At 52.7% G+C, this 21,352-nt stretch overlaps 1 protein-coding gene across 2 annotated transcripts; it reads left to right on the forward strand.

Annotated features, from left to right (window-relative positions):
* The first annotated feature begins 267 nt into the window (after positions 1-267).
* BUD13 (BUD13 homolog) lies at positions 268-20,892 on the forward strand. 2 transcript variants are annotated; one of them, XM_056107610.1, is made up of 10 exons: positions 268-457; positions 2,194-2,287; positions 4,534-4,618; positions 6,072-6,788; positions 9,359-9,579; positions 10,682-10,787; positions 11,695-11,833; positions 12,164-12,348; positions 12,581-12,662; positions 20,563-20,892. In XM_056107610.1, the coding sequence occupies exons 1-10, from the start codon at positions 315-317 to the stop codon at positions 20,654-20,656; spliced, it is 1,866 nt and encodes a 621-aa protein (XP_055963585.1). In that variant the 5' UTR covers positions 268-314; the 3' UTR covers positions 20,657-20,892. The 2 variants fall into 2 exon arrangements, with proteins under 2 accessions (XP_055963585.1, XP_055963586.1); XM_056107611.1 differs by having other exon boundaries at positions 317-457; positions 6,077-6,788.
* Positions 20,893-21,352: the final 460 nt, after the last annotated feature.

Raw genomic sequence — 21,352 nt, forward strand, 5'->3', positions numbered from 1 at the left:
AGGCCTAAGCCCTGGATCGCCACATGACGGTTTCTGAAGCTGCCCAGGGGCAGGACCTCAGTTTGGGGTCGTGGTTGTCGCGAGATGGCCGGGACAGCGCAGGACAGCGGCGGAGGGGCGAGGGGTGGGTGGGTGCGTGGGGGGGAAATCACAGACGTGCCCAGGAGGAGGGAGCCTTGACGGCTGCGCACGCGCACGCGCCGCCACTTCCGGCCCGTCGCCGCGGCCACTTCCGGCCCGCCGCCGCCGGGCGTTCGCGCTGGGAAGTTTGGCCCGGGCGCCGCGCCGTCTCCCCGCCCGCCCGCGCCGCTGCCATGGCGGCGGCTCCGCCGCTCTCCAAGGCCGAGTACCTGAAGCGGTACCTGTCCGGGCCGGAGGCCGGCGCCCATGGGGGGCCCGAGGCCGGCCGCAAGCGCCGCAAGAAGCGGCCGAAGCCCGTCGGCGCCAGCGGCAAGGGGTGAGCGGTGGGCGCGCGAGCGGGGCCCGGGCCGGGCGGGGCCGCGGGCTGGGGGTGGGGGTGGGGGTGGGGAGCCGGCTGGGGGGCGGGGGCGTGTCTCGGGGGCTCCTCGAGGGCCCCGGGGCCGCCCAGTGTCCGTCGGGCCGGCCCGCGCGGCCTGCTGCCCGCCGCCTTCCGCTGACCTGGGGACGGGGCCCCTCCCCGCGCGCCCCGAGGTGCCCGGATCCCCCTAGGGCCGCTCCCTGCCCCCTCGGGATGCCGCGGGGGGCTGCGGGGCGCCGAGACGGGCCGGAGGTCCGGGCCAGCGGCGCTGACCCCACCTCCCAGGACCGCCGGAACCGGCTCTTGGACTCCTTGGGACGCCGGGACTCCGCCCGGGCCAGGCGGTTACTGTGCCCCGGGATGAATGAATGCAAGTGACGGGCGACCCCTCACCCCCTCCCCCCGCCCCGAGAAAGAGAACTTTGGACCCAGGAACCGCGCGGGAGCAGGCGGGCTGTCTGCACAGCAGGGTGCAGGAATGATGAAGAGCGGCAAGGGAAGACCCTTCCCAACCCAAGCTCCCCGAGCACCGTCTTGGGAGTCTCCTTGCCCGCGCGCGGCCAAGTTGCACGACCGCGGTGGCGTTTCGGTTCTTCAAGGCCACCCGGGTTTTGGGTGTGCTTTGAGGTGGCCCCAGGATGCTTGAACGCCACCAAGCCACATCGTCCCAAAGAACTGTCAGTTAGAGCCCACGTCTTATTAGTCTGATCCAGTTTGTAGTTTGAGTCTTTCTTTTTTTTGGTGTTGGCACCCTACCCGGCGCTGCGCAGGGCTAACTCCTGGCCCTGCGCTCAGGGAGCACACCCCCGGGACCCTCAGGGATGCAGGGGAACTAACCCAAGGCCATCCCGGGCAAGGCAAGCCCCTTCCCTGCTGTGCTACACATCCCTCTGGCCCCACATTTGGTTCTTTCTTACCTTAGTCTTGCTCTCTCTCTCCCTGCTCCTCTCACTGATGGGGTCTTGGAGGGGTAGTCCAGGTAGTGAACGTACTCAGGGGCATCACAGGTCCGCTTTGGATTCTTTCCTTGTTGTGCCACCTTGTAGGCTGTGTGACCTTGGGCATGGCAATTTATCTCTGCACTGAGCTTGAGTATTTTCAGAGTTGTAGTTGTGATTAGAGACTTCGTCCGCTAACTCGGCCTTGTGGCAGTCCTTGTCATTTGGACTTCCCCGTTGTTTATCTTTGCCAGCATTTACTGGATGCTTCCCAGGACAGCGATTGCCGGTGCTGAGGATTCAGCACGGCTGGGAGAGGCAGGGTCCTCCTGATGAAGCTTGTCACTTAGTGGGGATGGCCAAATAATGACACAGTGAATTGATTCACAAGGGAAATTCTGTGACAGATGCAAGTAAACTATTCCAAGAATGTGTAGTGGGGCAGGAAATGATATGTATATGTGATAGTCCCCTGTGAGGACCCGCAGAATGGGTCCGGGTTTCCCAGCCAAGAGGGAGAAGAGTTGGGCAGGTTCGAGACGGTTCTGTGCAATGAACTCTAAGAGTGAAAGGAATTTGGGTAATCCCAGGTACCACAAGATCACAGGGAAGGGGTGGGGGCGTCAGGATGAAGTCCACGCAGGTCAAGATGAGGTTGATTGGTATTATGTTGTCTCATGTTGTGCTCTCCTAAAACCCTTTCGTGTGTTCATCTGAGAATGAGTTTCCCTTCTTAATCTGATATTTCACATCTAGGATGCGGATCGTGGATGACGATGTGAGCTGGTCATCAATTTCCGCCACGAAACTGGAGAAGGAAGAAGAGGAAGACGATGGAGATTTGCCTGTGGTATATGTCTTTGGTGACCGGGGACGTGCACTCAGCTACCTCTGCAGGGGAGAATTTTAGGGGGGCCGCTGAGTTATTTTAAAATAGCCATGTTTTGTAGCACAGCAGGTGGGCCGGTTCGCCTTGCACTCAGCTGACTCAGGTGTGATCCCAGGCTCCTTTATGGTTCCCTGAGCCCCGCTAGGAGCGGTCCAGAGTGAAGAGCCAGGAGTAAGCCCTGAGTCACCGAGTGTTGCCTCAAACAGACACCTCTCTTTGTTTCTGGAGTGTCCTGTCAGCCTGAAGAGAGGAGCTAGTCAGAGAGGTGGGAGGCCTCGGCCTCAGCGCAGAGCCATGCCCAGAATGGATCCCGCTCCCATGGGCTGGCATCGCCTTTAAAAACAGTGCTCAGGTTTAGCTTTGTTCTCTCTCTGATTTTTCAAGTGTTCCTTTAAAGATTCCTGGCTCGCATGATCACCTTCAGATTCAACCCCACTGGTTCGTAATTACCTTCGAGTCCTTGGACTGGCGGGTTTCTTTCCTTGGGATTAGCTAAGGCCCTTGTTCCCAGCCTCCCTCGGGGGCTGTAGGTCCTTCTTGCTCACGGACTGTCTGGAGGATTCCTGCAGAGAGGCTTTCTGTCAGTGGATTTTATTTGGATTCTTCTATATGGATTCCTGAACTTCTCTTGTGGAATACTCCTGTCACCTTTATGATTTATTTCACTTTGTTATTTTTTTTTCAGATTACTGGGTTTGTTCTTTATTTATTTCTGCCCCCCCCCCCCTTCCTTTTTCTTCTTTTTTGGACCATACCTGCAGTGCTCAGGCCTTACTCCTGGCTTTGTGCACGGATCACTCCTGGTGTTGCTTGGGGGAACCATACTGCAGGCCTGGGGAGTGAATACTTGGGGTCAGCCATATACCAGCAAGCTTCTTATCTCTGTTTTGTGTTTGGTTTTTGGGCCATACCTGGCTGTGCTCGAGGATGAATCCTGGCTCTTTGCTCAGGGCTCGCTCCTGCTGGGGCTCGGGGGACCCTTTGGGGTGCCGATCGAACCCCAGTTTGCTATGTGCAAAGCAAGCGCCCTGCCTATCGTTCCCACTGGAATATGTGTTTGTTATGAAGGAGCGCAGGAGCCCTGGGTTGGAGCCCTGGGTTTGATCTCTGGCACCACATGATTGTCCAGCTCTGCTTGGGAGTGCCCCTTGAGTGACACCAAAATAGTAAAAGGAAGTCTGTCCTGTGGAAAGGGGATTAGTTAGAGCAGAGGTTGGGACTGGGTCAGGGAAAGTAGTTTTGGGTCCAGTAAAATCGAGAACTGGAGTGATAGCACAGCGGTAGGGCGTTCGCCTTACAAGCGGCCAACATGGCCGACCCAAGTTCGATTCCTCCGCCCCTCTCAGAGAGCCCGGCAAGCTACTGAGAGTATTTGATATGCCAGACACAGTAACTACAGTAACAACAAAATCGAGAACTTTCTCATAGTGCCCCTGTAACTTCCTACATGGCCCGCCCTGTAACTGAGAGTGAATTAGGGTTCCCATCAAGGGGCAAACTGAATGAAGGATCATCTCTCGGGGGTACCATAGGGAAGCGTCAAGGTTTGCTTGAGAGTTTGGGTGATATGAAATGTGGTTTTATCCCCTAAAGATTCTCTTAATTCTGTGTACATCACGGTAACTTTTTTGGGGGGGGGGGGTCTCAACATTTGTATGATACTTCCTGAATCAATTATATTTATGATAATAAAATTAAAAAATATTTTTATTTCAGAGCAATTTTATTGTTACCAATTAATTAAAAAGCCCCAAGGGTTTAATTGTTTGAAATAGTAGCGCCTTTTGGCTGTGTTCAGAAATTCTGCTGCTCCGGCTTCTTCCAGTCCGAAGATTTCCTAAAGTGCCCGAAGCCCTGGGTCAGTGTCAGGCAGGGTGCTCTGCTCGATTGCACAAAAGTCAGGGGAGAGAGGGTTTAGCTTGGCTTCAAGGGCCAGTGGCGAGCCTGGCAGGTGGCTGCAAAGGCTGGCCGTACAAGTGCCTGCTGAAGGGAGTCGGATTAGCCGAGAACGACCTTCAGTGAAACCACCTCAGCAGCTCTCAGGTGTTCTTGGAGCAAACATGGCTCAGGCCACTGCCCGTTTCTGCACGACATTTGGTCTGCCGTGGAGAGCAGGAAGGGGAACGGGCCGGGATCACGGGCCGGGACCGTGATTCTCCTTGATTGCATCCTGTGGAGCCCTCAGCACATGTGCTCAACTCCCCCAGGTGGCTGAATTTGTGGACGAGCGGCCGGAAGAGGTCAAGCAGATGGAAGTCTTCCGCTCCAGTGCCAAGTGGAAGCTTCTGGGAGGTGAGCGGCGGCGGCTGTCTTGTCCAGGGGGCCTGCGTTTCTCTTCTCGTCTCTTCTCTGAGAGCGGGGCCTAGCTTACTTGGGCGTGTCATTGATTCCCCAGGAAAGAATTCAGGCCTTCTTCAGAGGTAATAACGCCTGGAGATTGCAAGCCTAGGGCCAGTGATCACTTTCTCTTGCGTTCTGGTGTTGGGGTTCCAGGCTAGGCAGTGGCTTGTGGGGCCTCTCAGTGCCTGCTCCTCCCTGGCCTGCAGTAGAGCATGGAGGACATAGGCTGGACTTTTAGTGGGCAGTCACCAGATTTTGAAGAACAGGCTTGAAGCCTTCGGCAGTGGCTCTTCTCCCTTGGCCAATTAAGTTCCTACTTAAGGCGTATTTTGAGGTTTTGAGATTTGGATTAAGGGCACTTTGTCATCTGTGACCAGAGCCCCGTGTGTCTTACTGAGATTCCCTGTGCCCAGCATGGGGAGGTTCCATTCTTAAATATTCTTGAGTTGTTGAGTGGCGAATAGTCATTTGCTTTTTTGTGGTCTGCTACTCCTTGTTAATCACTGTTTTCCCAATGCTAGTCTCCTTTTATTTTTGTTGGGTTTTTTTGGGGGGGGGCAGGGGAGTCACACCTGGCAGTGGTCTAGAGGGCTTCCTCCGGGCTCTGCTCAGGGATCACTCCTGGTGGGCTCAGGGGACCATATGGAGTGCGGGGGATTGAACCCAGGTCGGCCGTGGGCAAGGCAAAAGCCCTGCCTGCTGTACTGTCTCTCTCACCTGCTAAATGCTGTTCTTAATACATTTTCTTGTATTTGTTTGGTTTTGGTTTTGGGGCCACAACCACGATGCTCAAGGGAATACTTACTCCTTGCTCAGTGCCCAGGGATCATTCTTGGTGGTGCTGGTAGCAGAACCATTAAGGACGGGCAAGCACCTTCCCTCCTGTTCTGTCTCTCTAGTTCTCTTTGTTAGATCATTACTTGAGGCGTAACCATCATTTCCCCTTTCCTACATCCTGGTCACAGTAGGGTCACCATCCTGCTGGGGGCTCTGTGTGGCCAGGGGGCATGTGTGCGAGCGTTTCACTCCCATTTTCATTCTTGCAGATATAAAACTGGATTTTCAGGGTAGTTTCTCCTTTTCTGGGGAGCCAAGCCTGTTCTTCAAAGTCTGGTGACTCTCGTGGGATACCCCGGACCCTTCACCCACCTTTTCTGGGCTGGAGGGAGCTTACCTACGGGTGCTCAGGGATTGCTCCTGACTCTGTGCTCAGGAATCGCTCAGGGTGCGTGGGATCGGCCCTGGGTCTGCCGCATGCAAGGCACATGCCCTGCTCACTGGATTGTTTCTCTGGCCCCTCCGATTAGTTTTGGGGGACGGGTGCTACTGGGACATTGTGGGAAGCACTGGGAGCTGGGGGCGAACAGTGCATTGGTAGGAACCTGACTCTGCTGTTTGGTTTAAGGCCAGAAGGAAGAGCTGTTCTCAGAAAGACACTCCCAGGACGAGACCCCGGGTTCCTCTTCTAAGAAGAGCCTCCACGACACCCCGGACCCTTCTCCCCCCCAGAGGGTCCGTCACGACACGCCGGATCCTTCTCCGCCCCGGAGGGCCCGTCACGACACGCCGGACCCTTCTCCCCCCCGGAGGGCCCGTCACGACACACCGGATCCTTCTCCCCCTCGGAGGGCCCGTCATGACACGCCAGACCCTTCTCCCCGGAGGACCCGTCACGACACGCCAGATCCGTCTCCCCCCCGGAGGACCCGTACCAATACCCCGGACCCTTCTCCCCCCAGGAGGGCCCGTCACGACACCCCGGACCCTTCTCCCCCCAGGAGGGCCCGTCATGACACCCCGGATTCTTCTCCCCGCCGGAAGCCTCATCATCCTTCAGGTGTATCTCCTCGGAGGACCCGTCGTTCCACACCAGATCTGTCCCCTCCTAGGAAGACGCGTCCCAGCCCCCCTGAAACATCCCTGTCAGGAAGGACTCGTGGCTACTCGAATACAGCCCAGCACAGGAGAGCTCACCCTGACTCCCGGGACCTGGACACAAGTGCCCCTCATTCATTGACCAAAGCCAAGAGCACCCGAGCCCCAGAAAGAACCTCTAGCAAGCACGACTCCAACGCAGACCTGTCCCCGCCCCGGAAAAAGCAAGCCAAGACCCACTATACAGGTGAGCAGCTTGGCTCGAAAGGGGAGCGTCAGCCTCAGAAGGACGTGGCTCTTCAGGTCCTTGCCTTTGACCCTCCACGTGTTTCAGATGCTTGTGATCATAAGAAGGGAGTGGAGAGATTGCAGAAGCAGTAGGGAGGTGGTGAGAGTTAGAAATTCATAGTGTAGGGCATTTGCCTTGCGCACAGCCAGCCCGGCCGAGCCGGGTTCAATTCCTCCACCCCTCTCGGAGAGCCCGGCAAGCTACCGAGAGTACCTCGCCCACACGGCAGAGCCTGGCAGATTTGACGTATTTGACGTATTTGATATGCCAAACACAGTAACGACAAGTCTCAAAATGGAGACGTTACTGGGCCCGCTCAAGCAAATCGATGAACAACGGGAGGACAGTGCAGGTTCTAATAGGCCCTTTGTATTTTCTCCCCCTCATATGAGAGAGCTGTGTGTCTGTTACAGAAGCTTTAAAATGTTTACAAATGTGGGGCTGGATACAGCACAGCAGGTTTGCAGGCAACGACTTGGTCTCCCTATCTGGTCTCCCCACCAGGAACGATTCCTGAGCTCAGAGCCAGGAGCAAATCCTGGGCACTGCCAGATATTTAGAAAAAAGAAAAAAGAAAAAGTGGGTCCATTTTTTTTATCTCTAGGAGTGATTTTAATACAAATAAATACATATATTTGGTGTGGGGGGGCATGTCCAGCATGTTCAGGACTTCCTTCTGTCTCTGTCCAGGGCTGACGCCTGGTGGGGCATCGGGGACCATATGAGATGCCAGGAATTGGAACTCTGGTCAGCTGCATGCAAGGCAAGCACCCTAACTGCTGTACTATCATTCCGGCCCTGGGACTTTCAGTTTGTATTTCTTTAGATTTTTTTTTAAACTTTTAATTTTAAAATTAGAATACCTTGAATTTGGCCCAAGGACATCCAAATCTATTCTGTATAGCTTTAGTTGGGCCCCTCCCCCCAGGTCTGCATGCAGGTGGTGTGACCTGTTCTCTGTGGGGATAAGTGTGGCAGGACGTAGGGTCACATCAGACAGTGACAGGGACTTAGCACCGGAACCCCAACTACTCTCTTTGCCTAGTGACTTTCTTTCTGTTTTTGGGTCACACCCGGCAATGCACAGGGGTTACTCCTGGCTCTGCACTCAGGAATTACTCTTGGCAGTGCTCGGGGGACCATATGGGATGCTGGGAATTGAACCTGGGTCAGCCGTGTGCAAGGCAAATGCCCTACCTGCTGTGCTATCGCACCAGCCCCTTAATTATATTTTCAAAGGCTTGTTCACATTTAGTATTTCAACACTAGTCCCACCACTATTCAACACTTTACCACCACCATTATTTTGAGTTTTCCCGCCACCACCCAAACCTACCTCAAAAGGCCCTCCCGTTGATCATCGTTTTGCTCGAGCGGGCCCAGTAACGTCACCATTGGAGACTTTGTTGTTACTGTGTCTGGCATATCGAATACTCTCGGTAGCTTGCCAGGCTCTCCGAGAGGGGCGGAGGAATCGAACTCGGGTCGGCCATGTTGGCTGCGTGCAAGGCAAACGCCCTACCGTTGTGCTATGGCTCCAGCCCTTACCTAGTGTAAAAAGGTAAAGGTAAAGGCCCTCCCGTTGTTCATTGATTTGCTCGAGCGGGCCCAGTAACGTCTCCATTGGAGACTTTGTTGTTACTGTGTCCGGCATATCGAATACTCTCGGTAGCTTGCCGGGCTCTCCGAGAGGGGCGGAGGAATCGAACTCGGGTCGGCCATGTTGGCCGCGTGCAAGGCAGACGCCCTACCCGCTGTGCTAATCGACCTCAAAGCAGATGCTAATTTATTTTGTATTGCTTGTTATAAATAATTGACTCAAAGTGATTCAAAAAGATTTCCTTAGAGGAAAGTGTGAAAATTGTATCTCATCTTGGAGCCATCAAGCCTCTATTAAGAGATATTAAGAGATCATTAACTTGTTGTATTTCATTTTATTTTTAATGTCATGCTTTTTCTCCCTATCAGCTTTGTTCAACTCCTTTTTAAAAAATAAGTTTCTGTTTTAAGAACAGTTTTAGAATGTTCACAGGAAAACTGCAGAAAATTGAGTTTCTGCCACCTCGCCCCCTTTTTTCCCAGTCCTCAGGGGCAGTGCTTGCTTTCATAAGCTATTCCTGTCTTGGGTTACTGTGTGATGCACGTGTCCTGTATGGTCACACGAGCGTTTCCTGCGTCATACAGTTCTGTTGGTTTTGACAAATCTCCCCTTGTGTTTCCCCCGAGGCAGTCTGGTTCCGAGTAGCTGCCCTGCCCTCGGCCGTGCTCCTTCTCTGTGTTCCTCCATCCTTCCTGCTACCGACTTTCAGAGTCATCTCGGATGTTGCTCTTCCCCTCTGTCCCCCATATTTAAATCAGCAATCCTTCTTCACGGGAGGAAACAGTCTTCCCCCAAAGCTCAGAGATTGTAGTCTTGGGTTTCCGGGCTTTCCCCTGAGCCCCAGGAATCCATCCAAGCTCTGTGCCTGGGAAACTCAGTGTCTCCGGTGGGACGTTAGGAACTCCTCTGATTTGTCTTCCTCCTCCAGCGCGTAAACCAAGCCCAGGGCGCCGGAATTCCGATTCCGATCTGTCTCCTCCACGGAACCGACCCCGGCCACAGAGCTCCGACTCCGACCTCTCCCCACCAAGGAGGAAGCAGAGGGCCAGCTCCGACTCCGACCTCTCCCCGCCCAGGAGGAAGCGGAGGGCCAACTCTTCTGATTCAGATCTGTCTCCACCCCGAAGGAGTCAGCCTCGGGGAAAGAAGGTAGGGCCCTGCCTGTGACTCCCTGAGCCCTCGGAGGGGGTGGTGACGCTGATGCCCATGCTAGTAACTCTAGTTCCAAAGACCTTTTAGAGTCTTCTCCTCCTTGCTGAAAGCAGAGTCGGCTCTACCCCAGACCAGGTGCAGTAGCAAATTCCAGATTTCCTCAGTGACTTCTGCTTGGGTCTCCTCCAATTCTACTTCAAGGCTGGAGAGTTCATTGGGGGAGGGGTTTAAGTGCTTGCCTTCCAGGTGGCCAACTGCATCTGATTCCCCTCAACACCAACAGCGATCCCTGAGCACAGATCCAGGATTAGGCCCTGCATCACCACCGGGAAGGCCCTGGAAACAAAACAAAACAAGCAGAACCATCAGGCCTGTGGTGTGCACGTTTGATTCTTATAGTCTCCCCAGGGAGTCCTGGATGTAACCCCCTACTAGCCCATGCAGCGTGGACGAGCCTGTCGCCAGCCTGCGACCTGGGGTTCTTCTCTTTGGGGGAACGAGTGAGGTCTGTGTCTCACTCACAACTCCTCAGTTTTACATCCCTCTTTAGTCCATGGCCCATTTCAACTGAGCTGGCCTAAGGAAAATCAGAGTCTACTGTATCTTCTCTTTGTGAGTTGGTTTGTTTGCCTGACAGAGTAGAGTGTAAGGAACGGTTTCACTTGGCCTTTTTTTTTTTTGTCATTACCCCGAAATACGTGCACGATGGAAGATTGTGAGTCCTGCTTGTGTCTGTTCCTCAGTGTACCCTCTGGTCATTGTGTGTGTCTGCATTCTGAGCGCTCAGCACTGGTCCCTGACCCGGCGCCTTGAGTGTGAGTCTTCATACATGTGCTCTATATGCTGAGAATTCAGCAACACAGATGCCGAACTGCCTCCTAGGGTTGTGTGGGTTTGGGCTTCTGTTTCCTCCCAAACCGTGGAATTGAGCCGTTTTCTTTCCTGTGTTGTGACTCCGGGGGCAATGGTGAGAATACAAAGTCAGAGTCCTGGGTTTGGCTGTTGCGGGTGATCAGACAGCAATGACAACCCCTCCCTGTGTATCCCCACACGGCCTGTTGTCTCATTAATGCTGCATGCTCCCTTCTCCACTGCCCAGGCTGCACACATGTATTCTGGAGCTAAAACGGGGCTGGTGTTAACAGACATACAGCAGGAACAGCAGGAGCTCAGGAAACGGGACCAAGAGACTGTGGCACTTGAAGGTAAACCGGGGAAAGTTAGAGACGGTTGTGGTTGAGACGCGTGTGGCTTACTGTTACTGTGACAACATAGCTGATTGTTCCTTATGCCTGCTTTTGTTATGTTGTTGTTTGGGGGCCACACCCAGCACTGCTTGAGGGCCATTCCTGGCTTGGGGCTTGGGGATCCATGAGGTGCTAGTCGCACCCGGGTCTCCTGTCTGCAAAGCACGTGCCTCAGCCATTTGAGTCATCTCTCTGGCCCGGACCTTAGTGTTCAGACTTTTCTATCAGATCTCAGCTCTAGTTTTATGAACAACTCGAACATTTTTTGTTGTGGCTTTTGGGCCACATCCTGCGATGCTCAGGGCTTGCTGCTGGCTCTGTGCTTAGGGATCTCTCCCGGTGGGGCTCAGGGACCATAATGGGGTGCCAGAGTTCAAACCTGGGTCGGCCACATGCAAGGCAAGCGCCCCGTCCACTGTATTATCTCTCTGGTCCCTGATTATTTACTTTTCACTGGGTCTTTTCCATCTTGAAAAAATACGAGTTTTCAGGCTCCTCAGCTTAGATATTGGTTGGGACGAACTGTGATCTGGCCACAGAGGTTGTTACCCATATCAAAACCCCAAACAGTGGATTTCAGCAGTTAGAGTATTTCTGATTCTGATACTCAGCGTTTGATTGATTCGATTTTGGAGGCAGGCTCCCCCGCGGAAGCCCTGTGCTGCCCCCAGTGATTCTCCACCAGCCAAGCTGGTGGTTCAGTGCAAGGCCCCCAAGGATGCTACCTGTGGACCTGGGGGTTAGCTGGGTCACCCCAGATTGCCGAGTGCTTCTGGCACTGCCCTCAGCGATGCTTGAGGGAACCTTATGGGGTCAGGGACTGAAACCACCTGGATCAAAATAAAATATTTTTTCCTCTCTGCAGCTGAATTCCAACATGCTGAAACTGTATTTCGAGATAAATCTGGTCGTAAGAGAAATTTGAAGATGGAACGTTTAGAGCAAAGGAAAAAGGCAGAGAAGGACTCAGAGAGAGACGAGCTATATGCCCAGTGGGGGAAAGGGTAAGAGGGCTCCCGGGGCGGGAAGGCAGGCTGTAGGCCAAGAGGGAGGACAGCCGGGAGGGGGAGCGGCTGGGAGGAAGGGCAGGTTGCGGGCCCGGGACGAAGTGCTCTTTCCTCTTCTGACCAGCTAGGCGGTGCTCTGGGCTCTTTGCGGGAGCCTGGTGTCCCCGTCAGGTGGGGCCCACTCCACACCTCCGTTGCTGTTCCAGGCTGTCCTTGTCCATTTTGGGCCTGTGCTAGTGAGCAGAGTCTGCATGGAGCATCGTGGTCCCCCACAGCGTGAGGGGAGACTTGGGGCTAGAGCAAACGCTCCTGGTTTCTTCTGCCCAGGCTGGTCCAGAGCCGGCAGCAGCAACAGAATGTGGAGGACGCCATGAAGGAGATGCAGAAGCCTCTGGCCCGCTACATTGATGACGAAGATCTGGACCGGATGCTGAGAGAACAGGAGAGAGAGGGCGACCCCATGGCCAACTTCATCAAGAAGAATAAGGCCAAGGAAAACAAGAGTAAGAAAGGTGAGCTGCCTGGGCGCCGTCGAGGTGGAGGGGACTTCCCCGAAGAGAGTGCGTCATTCGGGTGACGCTGCTCCGCTCCGCGCAGAGGGCTTCTGCTACCTTTTTATGTCCAGCCTATGTCCTACGTGCTCTACTGCGTTTAGATTGGACTCAACGGGAGAGGTCGCTGCCTGGGGTCCCCCGCTGCAGGCTGAGCGAAGGTCGAGGTAACTGCTTTTCCTTCTCCCCTTAGCGAGGCCCCGCTACAACGGTCCGGCACCGCCCCCCAACAGATTCAATATCTGGCCTGGATATCGCTGGGACGGCGTGGACAGGTGAGCCCACGTGTCCCCTGCATTTCTGTCTCCCTGATCCTGCCGTCTCCCCCTCCCCTGCTGATCCTGATGTCACGCCACACGCTGTGTCATTCAGTTCCTGCTCTTGTCATGAGCTCAGTGACCCGCGGTTTGCTCATTTCTGTCCTCAGTCCTCAGGCTCTCGGCTGTCATTCCCACGCTCGGGACGCTGCCTCTGCTTCCTTTCATGGCGTTCAAAGTTCTGGACAGGACACTGGTGGTTCAGCTAGGACGCTGTTTGTTTGGGCATTGGCCACATAGGGGAAAATTTTTTTTTGATGTGCGTTAGTTTCGTGAGGTGTATTCCTTTGCTGGCATTTAGAGGTCCGTTAGGGTGTTCTATGCTCACCCTCATGATGATGGTGATAATCTCTGGGGTTTAGAGGAGCTGAGTGATGGGGGATAGGAGCCTTCTCTGTGTGTACCCTTCCATGACCGTGCGGCCTCCTCCTCGATGCCTTTGGCCTCACCCTGCGCTCTGCCCTCGCTTCTCTCGCTGCCTGTCTGTCGTCTGGGTGAGCTCTTTCCAGCAGGGTCAGCCATTTCGTCTGTGCGGCAGAGTCTGCCTGTCCCGGGACATCATTCTAGTCATGAGCACATTGATTCTCAAACATTTTGACGTCAGGACACCTTAGCTCTCTTAAAAATGAGGATCACGGGACTGGAGCCATAGTACAGTGGGTAGGGCATTTGCCTTGCACGCGACTGACCCAGGTTTGATTCCCAGCATCCCATATGGTCCGCTAAGCACGACCAGAAGTAAATTCCTGAGTGCAGAGCCAGGAGTGACCCCTGTGCATCTCTGGGTGTGAACCAAAAAGCAAAAAAAAAAAAAATGAAGATCTCAGAAAACTTGACGTATGTTGTTTTAGCTGTTAATACTTACGTATCAGAAATTAAACTGAGATGTTAAAAAAATGTTCATTAAGTAATTTAAAATAATAGCTATGAATATAATTTTCAAATACATATTTTTTGGGGAGGGCACAGCTTGCAGCACTTGGGGACGCCTAGCTTAGAGCTCTGGGGTCACTCGTGGCAGTGCTTGGGGGATCATGCAGGGCCAGATCCAGCCCGAGCCTTCTGAGCGTGAAGCATGTGCTCCAGCGCTTTGAATTGATCCCCCAGTCCTATGTATAGCCGTCATTTTGGTCTGGTTTGGTCTGGTTTGGGCTTGGGGTCACATCCAGCGGTGCCCGGGCGTACTCCTGGCCGTCTGTTGAGGGGTCACTCGGGGGACCATCTTCGGTGTCAGGAGTGAAACCTGGGTTGGCCACATGCAAGGCCAGCACTCTTCGTGCTGTCCTGACCTGCAGCCCCTTGGCCCCTGGTGTTCGATCCCTGGCACTTAAAAAAAAAAAAAACTAATTTTCCACACACCTGACTCTAAATGGATCTTTGTCAGGCTCAAGATTTCACGCACTGCTCATTTTGGAAATACTGGTTTGCCGCCTTTTCCAGGCTTTCCTTAGTCGACACAGTGTTTCTCTGGGGACTGCCCCAGCGTGCTCGGTCTGAGGGCCCCTCCTGCAGAGTCTCAGCCAGCCCAACCTCAGTTCATAGAAGGACTCGGGTGCAGTGCACTGGTCCCGCCGTGCCCAGGCTCCCATGCCGCTCCAGAAGGGATCAGGGTCTCTGCGGCCACACCGGGTGGTGCTCAGGGCTCCGGGGGATCGAACAGAGATCGCCACGTGCAAGCCACATGCCGTAGCCCCTGTGCTGTCTCTCCCCCGGTGTCTTCATGCTGTATCTTTGATCTGCTGGCCAAAATCTTTAAATAATGGGGTGCAAGAGTGCATGGTAGCGGATGTGTGTTTTTCAAAATTCTAATTGTTGTTGAAAGCTTAATTTGGGGGTGGGGGGATTTTTTTCTTCTTTCTTTGGGGTGAGCCACACCAGGCAGTGGTACTCAGGATTTAAATGCTGGCTCTGCCCTCAGAGCTCACTTCTGGCGGTGCTGAGGGCCTGTCCATGATACCGAGAATGATCTGACCAGCCATGTGCAAGTCAAGCATAACCCCTGTATTCTCTCTCTCATCTCTCTGGCCCTGAATCTTTTTTTTCAGTAGGGTCACACTGCAGGCTTTGGGCATTCTGAGCAGTTCTTCGGCCCAAAATAGGGTGCTTGGGCCTGGTGGTGCCTTGTGGGGTTGGGGAGACGTCTGGGCTTCAAAGATGCTTGCCATGGGTTCTGCTGTGTAGACTGTTACACGTACCCCTGCTCCAAGAAACTCTTGGCTCTGCCTCGTTTGCTCAGAGTTCTTCTCAGGGGTGGAGAATGTTCGAAGCATTTTAATTTTTTTTTTTTTTGGTTTATGATATACTTAGGGTGCATTGTTTTTAATCCCAAGAATTTAGACCTTCAGTTTTCTTATTGACTTCCATTTTAATTTTGTCAGAGAATAGACTCTGTAATCGTTTGATCTTTGCAGTTTAGTTGTGTCTTTCCGCCTAGCTCTGGTTTAACCATGGTGACTAATTCATTTGTGCCAGAAGATAATGTGCGTTATGCAGCTATTTGGGACAATTTTTTGCTGGTTTTGCATCTGTGGAAAATCTGCATAGGTAGTGTAAAGAATTCCTGTATACTCATTCATTTTCATTACCATTTATTACAGTATCCAGTATGTTCAAGCAAAAACCCTAAGAAACCAATTTGATAATGCCTATGGTCAAATTTCATTTGGATTTCTCTAGTTCTCCCATTTATGTTTTCTGATCTGTGACAACTTTTTGATCTTTGTTTTTTCCTATGTAACCTTGACAGTTTTCTAAAATTTTTTTATTGAATCACTGTGAGATAGAACCTTACAAAGCTATTCATGTGCAGATTTCAGTCAGTGTTCCAGTACCCATCCCACCACCAGTGTCCCCAGGTTCCCTCCCATCACCCCCCTCCCCCCACTAAGCTGCCTCTGTGGCAGGCAGGCTCTCTCTCTCTCTCTCTCTCTCTCTCTCTCTCTCTCTCTCTCTCTCTCTCGCTCCCCCCCTCCCCTTTTTGGTATGGTGGTTTTGGTACAGATACTGAAGGATTATCCAGTTTGCCCTTTGCCTACTTTCAACCCTCAGTTCTGCCCAGCATGATCATTCCTAGATATTCCTGTCACACTGATCCCTTCTCTATCTTACCTACCCTCCACCCCCCACACACTTGTGGTTAATTCCAGCCATCCTTGACAAGTCCTTGAAGTATGGTCAGGAATATTGTGAGTGTTCCTCGGGTCGGGTCAGGTCTGTGTGGTATTTCCACGGTTAGACTGAGGCTGTGGCTTCTGGGAAAGTTTGCCCCAGTAGTGGCAAAGCCTTCTCGTGCTTCAAGTTGAGGGTTCTTGATACCTTCTCACGGTCATCCTGATGTCCCTGTTTCAGTCATAGTGAGAGTTGCCCGGTTCCCTGTTGTTGGAGGGTTTTTTTTTTTTTTTTTTTTTGCCTCTGCTGGCCTCTTCTCTGGATCAGTTTGCTGAGTTTAGCACATACCCAAAAGGAGTCCTGTGTGTTTGGATGGGGGGTGGGGGTATATTGACTTTTCCCTTAAAGCACATTTGTCGTTTTCTCGTTTGTCCCGTCAGCTGCTGAAACAGCATAGATATGTGTCTTTCATACTTTGGGCTCCAATGCAGTGGCATATTGCCCGATCATTCCATCCTCTGGCTCTTGGGAGAGCTTTTGGGCGTCCCATGTCCCATGGAAATCACTTCCGCACACAGACATATATAAACATGGATTCACCCCTCCACGGACATGTGTTCCAGACGCCTGATGCATTCAACACTGGCTGGTCTTGTGGGACCTTTCCTCCTTCTTTCACTTTAGTTTCTCTCCGCACGGAGACCCTGACAACCACAGAGACCATCCATTCTCCTCACCTTCGAGTGATGAACACAGTCACCAACCAGAGCTTGGCGTTTCCCTGTAGTTCCTTTTATCCGTCCTAGGACCTTCTGTTCTAGCCAGAAGATCATTTCCCAGCATTACCTCAAGGTCAGTTCTTTGCGTTAGGTTACTGTCTTGCTGACATCTATGAGTCAGGTTGGTTCCTCACAGTCTGCATCTGTCCTTCGATCTAGCCCCCTTCCCCTGAGAGGCAAGCAAAGGAGAGAGGAGGTGGCCGGCTCTCCCCGCTTTTCAGCCCATCCCCTGAGAGGGATGCGACTGGCACAGACGCGGGTCTGAAGAGGTGTCTCCCTGTACCCTTTGCTAATGTGCTATTGTAAATACCGCTCGCTCGTCTCTTCCTGTTTTGTACATGTGACACTTGCCTTAAAACAGCATTTCTCACAAATGAATACAGTGTTTCTACCAGCAAAAACAAAGGGAAAGAACTTTGGTCCTATTGATTGTGACCACCTTTGTGTAAGCCCCAACCCCTCATGCTTTGGGATTTAAATAGACTGTAAGAGTGGGCTGGGGGATCCTGATTCCAGGGCCAGAGGGAGAATGAGAGGAGGAAGGAGAATGAGGTGGGTTCCAGAAAGAGGATGAAGTAGCATGGGGGAGGAAGAAGCAGGAGGAGAATCAGAGAATAGAGATGGGAATGAAATAAACTGCAACTGACACCAACCGGCCTGGCCCTCGTTTCCCTCCTTCGCCTGCCCATTGCCAGCGACCTCCCCGTGGTGGGGGAAGTGGCCCGCGACTACCGAACGCGGGCGGCGGGAGAGAGAGAGTGCCGCTGCCCCCCCCCTTTTGTGTTTACACATCTCCTGGGGGATTTTGCTGCTTTCAGTTTACCTGTGCGCGCGTGCAGCCCCAGACACCTGAGGGCATCACAGACCTGTCATTGCTCAATCTTGGGTGGCTGAACGCCACTTGTCCCTCTAAGAAGTTGGGGGACGCCGACCACTCAGGGGTCGCGTAACTAGTTAGCATGCCAGAATCTTGTTCGTTATCGGAATTAACCAGACCAATCGCTCCACCAACTAAGAACGGCCATGTACCACCACCCACGGAATCGAGAAAGAGCTATCAGTCTGTCAGTCCTGTCCGTGTCTGGGCCGGGTGAGGTTTCCCGTGTTGCGAGGGCTGGAGCGATAGCACAGCTGGTAGAGCGTTTGCCTTGCACATGGCCTACACAGTCGACCGGAGTTCGATTCCTCCGCCCCTCTCAGTGAGCCCGGCAAGCTACCGAGAGTATCTCGCTCGCACCGCAAAGCCTGGCAAGCTACCCGTGATGTATTCGATATGCCAAACACAGTAACAACAAGTCTCACAATGGAGACGTTACTGCCACTCGAGCAAATTGATGAACAACGGGAGGACAGTGACAGTTTATTTATATTCGAGTTGACTGAGTTGACTCTTTATGGTGTATGTTCTGTGAGGGCTGTATCCCTTGCCTACCACCCTCCTCTTCTTTCAGCACCCAGAAAGTGTCCCTGTCACCAGTTTCCTCCCCTCCGCCAGACCCCTTTAACTACTGAGCTAATTTTCATCCTATAACTTTCCTCTTTCTGGAATGTTGCATGGATGGAATTACACGGTATGAAGCCTCAAGTCTGACTTGTAGCACTTGTATAGTGCATTTAAAATTCATCCGTGTTTCTCCGTTAATCACTTTCAAAACAACAACATAAGTTTACTTTTTTCTTTTTATCACCAAATATTCCATTGTATAGCTGTACCATAATCTCCCAGTTGGAGGATATTTTAAGTCATTTATTATTTATCTTATTTTCAGAGATTGTGAATAAGGCTGCGTATAGGTGTACATTTTTTATTTTCACTGAAAAGACAGTTTTTATTGTTTTGAGGCCACACTCAGGTGCTCGGGATAGGTCATAATCGGGGCTTCCTCTGGTGGTGCCCAGAGGACATACGCCCTGGGGGAGTGAACCTTGGCTCCCTGCACTCAGCCATTGAGCACAGCTGACTTTCTCAGACCTTCAGCATTTGTTGTTGTTTTTTTGGAGTTTTTTTTGGGGGGTGGGGGGTGGCACACCCCAGCAGTGCTCAGGACTGTGGCTTTGCACTCAGGGATCACTCCTGATAGGTTCAGAGTACCATAAGGGGGCTAGGGATTGTACTTGGCAAGATTGTGTGTGTAAGTAAGGCCAGCCCCCTTCCCACTCTACTATCTCTCAGACCCTCGCTTTTATTCATCTTTTGCTTTGGGTCACACCCTGTGATGCTCAGGTCTTAGTCATGTCTCTGTGCTCAGGGATCACTCCTAGCAGGCTTGGAGACTCCATGTGGGATGCCAGGGCTCAAACCCAGGTCGGATCCAGATGAGGCACGTGCCCTACCTGCTGTACGGTCTCTCTGGCGTCCACCTTTACTTTTGAAAGATGTCAGTGTTATGTAAGTGGCCAGGAGCTGAGCAGGCAGGACGGCGTATCAGACGGCGTATCCTCTGCTTGCACCCTGCCGTGTCCTCCGTGACCCTAGGACACAGTCAGAAAATCGACACTGACACGACCTTAATGAAGCCAGAGACCTTCTTGCTGTCCTTTCTGGAGACCTAATCGACACGAAGCCCTGTGGAAAGTGCCGCGTTGTGGTCTCTGCCGTTCATGATGAGAAACCACCCAAAACTGCCCACCTGCTCCCTGTCTCCGTGCCCCTCTCAGGACGCACACAGCGGGATTCCTGGCTCTTCCTGGCAGCTTTCATTGCTTCCTTCTTGGCTTTGGTTTTTAGCAGCTTGACTCTGATATATATAGAAATGGTTTTATTTGTATTTATCCTTCTCTCTGTGTGTTGAGCTCCTGGATTTGTTACTGTTTTCCATTTAGGAAGAATTTGGTTTTCTGTTTGTTTATGTGCTAAGGGACCACTCCTCTCAGTATTTGGGGGACTGTATGCCCTGCTGGGGACTGAACCAAGTTCAGCCAAGTGCAAGGCCTTACCTCATTACAACTCTTTGGCCCCCAGTAAAAGAGGATTGTTGGCTACTTTTTTCCATTCTCTCTCTCTCTCTCTCTCTCTCTCTCTCTCTCTCTCTCTCTCTCTCTCCCCCACCTCCCTCTCTCTCCCTCCTCCCTCCCTGCCCCTCCCCCCCATTTATTTTTCTCTCTCCTCCATTTGCCTATGGGTCCCTGCACGCACCAGGCTGGTTCCTGTTCTCAAACCTCTGCCCTTGGAAGACCCTCAGTGCTTGCTGTTCTTCCCAGCCTTCAGGATGAGTGCAGGGACCACCTCCTCCATGCTTTTCTTGAACATTCTTGCCCATCTCCCCATAGACTAACTCCCCCCCTCACACCCCATTTCATTTCCTATCTAGTGCTTATTTCCACCAGAACTTGTGCCTTTTAATTGAATTAACAGAATCAGATTGTTTCATTGAATTGACAGAATAATTGATTCTCTTGTTTTGGTACACTGGGTAGTCCTGGGACCACTCTTGGCAGTACTTGGAGTCCACAAGGAACCAACCATAGGGCAGTGCATCTGGGGAGTGAGGGCGCTTCAAGCACAGGCCCTCACCTGGACAAGGCATGTGTACAGTCAGGCCACATTCCTGGTCCTCTGCCCAGCACTGTTTGCGTAAATGTCCATCTCCTCCATTTGTCCGAGTCCGTCAGCTTCGAAGGATTGTGTTCCTCATGAAGCGCCTAACTCATCTTTATGATTCAGTGCCCGTTGTAAAATCGGAATTCACTGAATGTGTAATGAAGAGGCCGAAGTATAAGAGGTAGTTCCCCTCCACAAGGGGTCGGACCCTGAGAGAGGGCCCGGTGTGTGAGCAGCTGGAAGGATCTGAGCAGGGATGGCAAGAGGGTGCCACACTTGACCTGTGCCGTTGCTTCTGCCTCTCGTGCTTCAAGTGTTGCCGTACCGCCTGCCTTCCCTCCTCACTCACCACCACCCTGTGCCCTCTGCTGTCCTCATAAGCAAGCGCCCGGCCCGGGCTGCCCCTTATGAGTGTGTCTCTTGATTGCAGGTCCAACGGATTCGAACAGAAGCGCTTTGCCAGGCTTGCCAGCAAGAAGGCGATTGAGGAGATGGCCTATAAGTGGAGTGTTGAGGATATGTAACTGTCTGGAGGCCGTGGGAGTGACGATGGATCGTGGCGGTGGACGTAGGACGGCCCGTTGTCCAGCAGTAACTGTGTCTCGGGTCATAATCGGAGTCAGCATGTCCTGGCCACTTGTGGAGTGCCAGTTTGCCCACAGAAGAATCGCACACCTGTTTGGGTCCAGGCTCTGCCCAGGCACTGGCACTCGCTGGCCTCCAGGGGACGCACCGGCCCCTTCGTGTCCTGGGTCTGTTCTTGGTCAGGGTTTTCCTTTTGTAATAAAACACGTTTATTTTTTCTAACTCGTTTCCTTAACTGGGTATTCCGTGTGGGAGCAAGATCTCAGGCTAATGTGCCAGCTTTAGGGTCACGGATCCGCTGGGATCTCAGTGGGCGATAGTTGGATTTTCCACGAATCTGAAAACTGCCCCAGTGATGGATCCTGCCTCTCGGGAAAGAAGACTAATGCCAGCCGGGACTTAAGAGGGGACATTTGTGCTTAGGCGCATGTCGTGTGATGAACTTAGTGGCTAGTGGTCTCAGAAAACAGACTCACTGTAGGGACAGAAATAAAGCGGAAGTTCTACCTCACAGTGCACTAGAGACAGTTCCCAAAGTCACTGAAGACCTAAACAAAATTGGGAGAATGACTCTGGGACAAGGATGGATTTGCTCACTCTAATTCTCCAGCGCACAGTACATGGCGTTTGGTAGC

The sequence above is a fragment of the Sorex fumeus genome, unplaced genomic scaffold (assembly GCF_029834395.1).
Source record: "Sorex fumeus unplaced genomic scaffold, SorFum_2.1 ptg000169l, whole genome shotgun sequence".
Lineage (NCBI taxonomy): Eukaryota > Metazoa > Chordata > Mammalia > Eulipotyphla > Soricidae > Sorex > Sorex fumeus.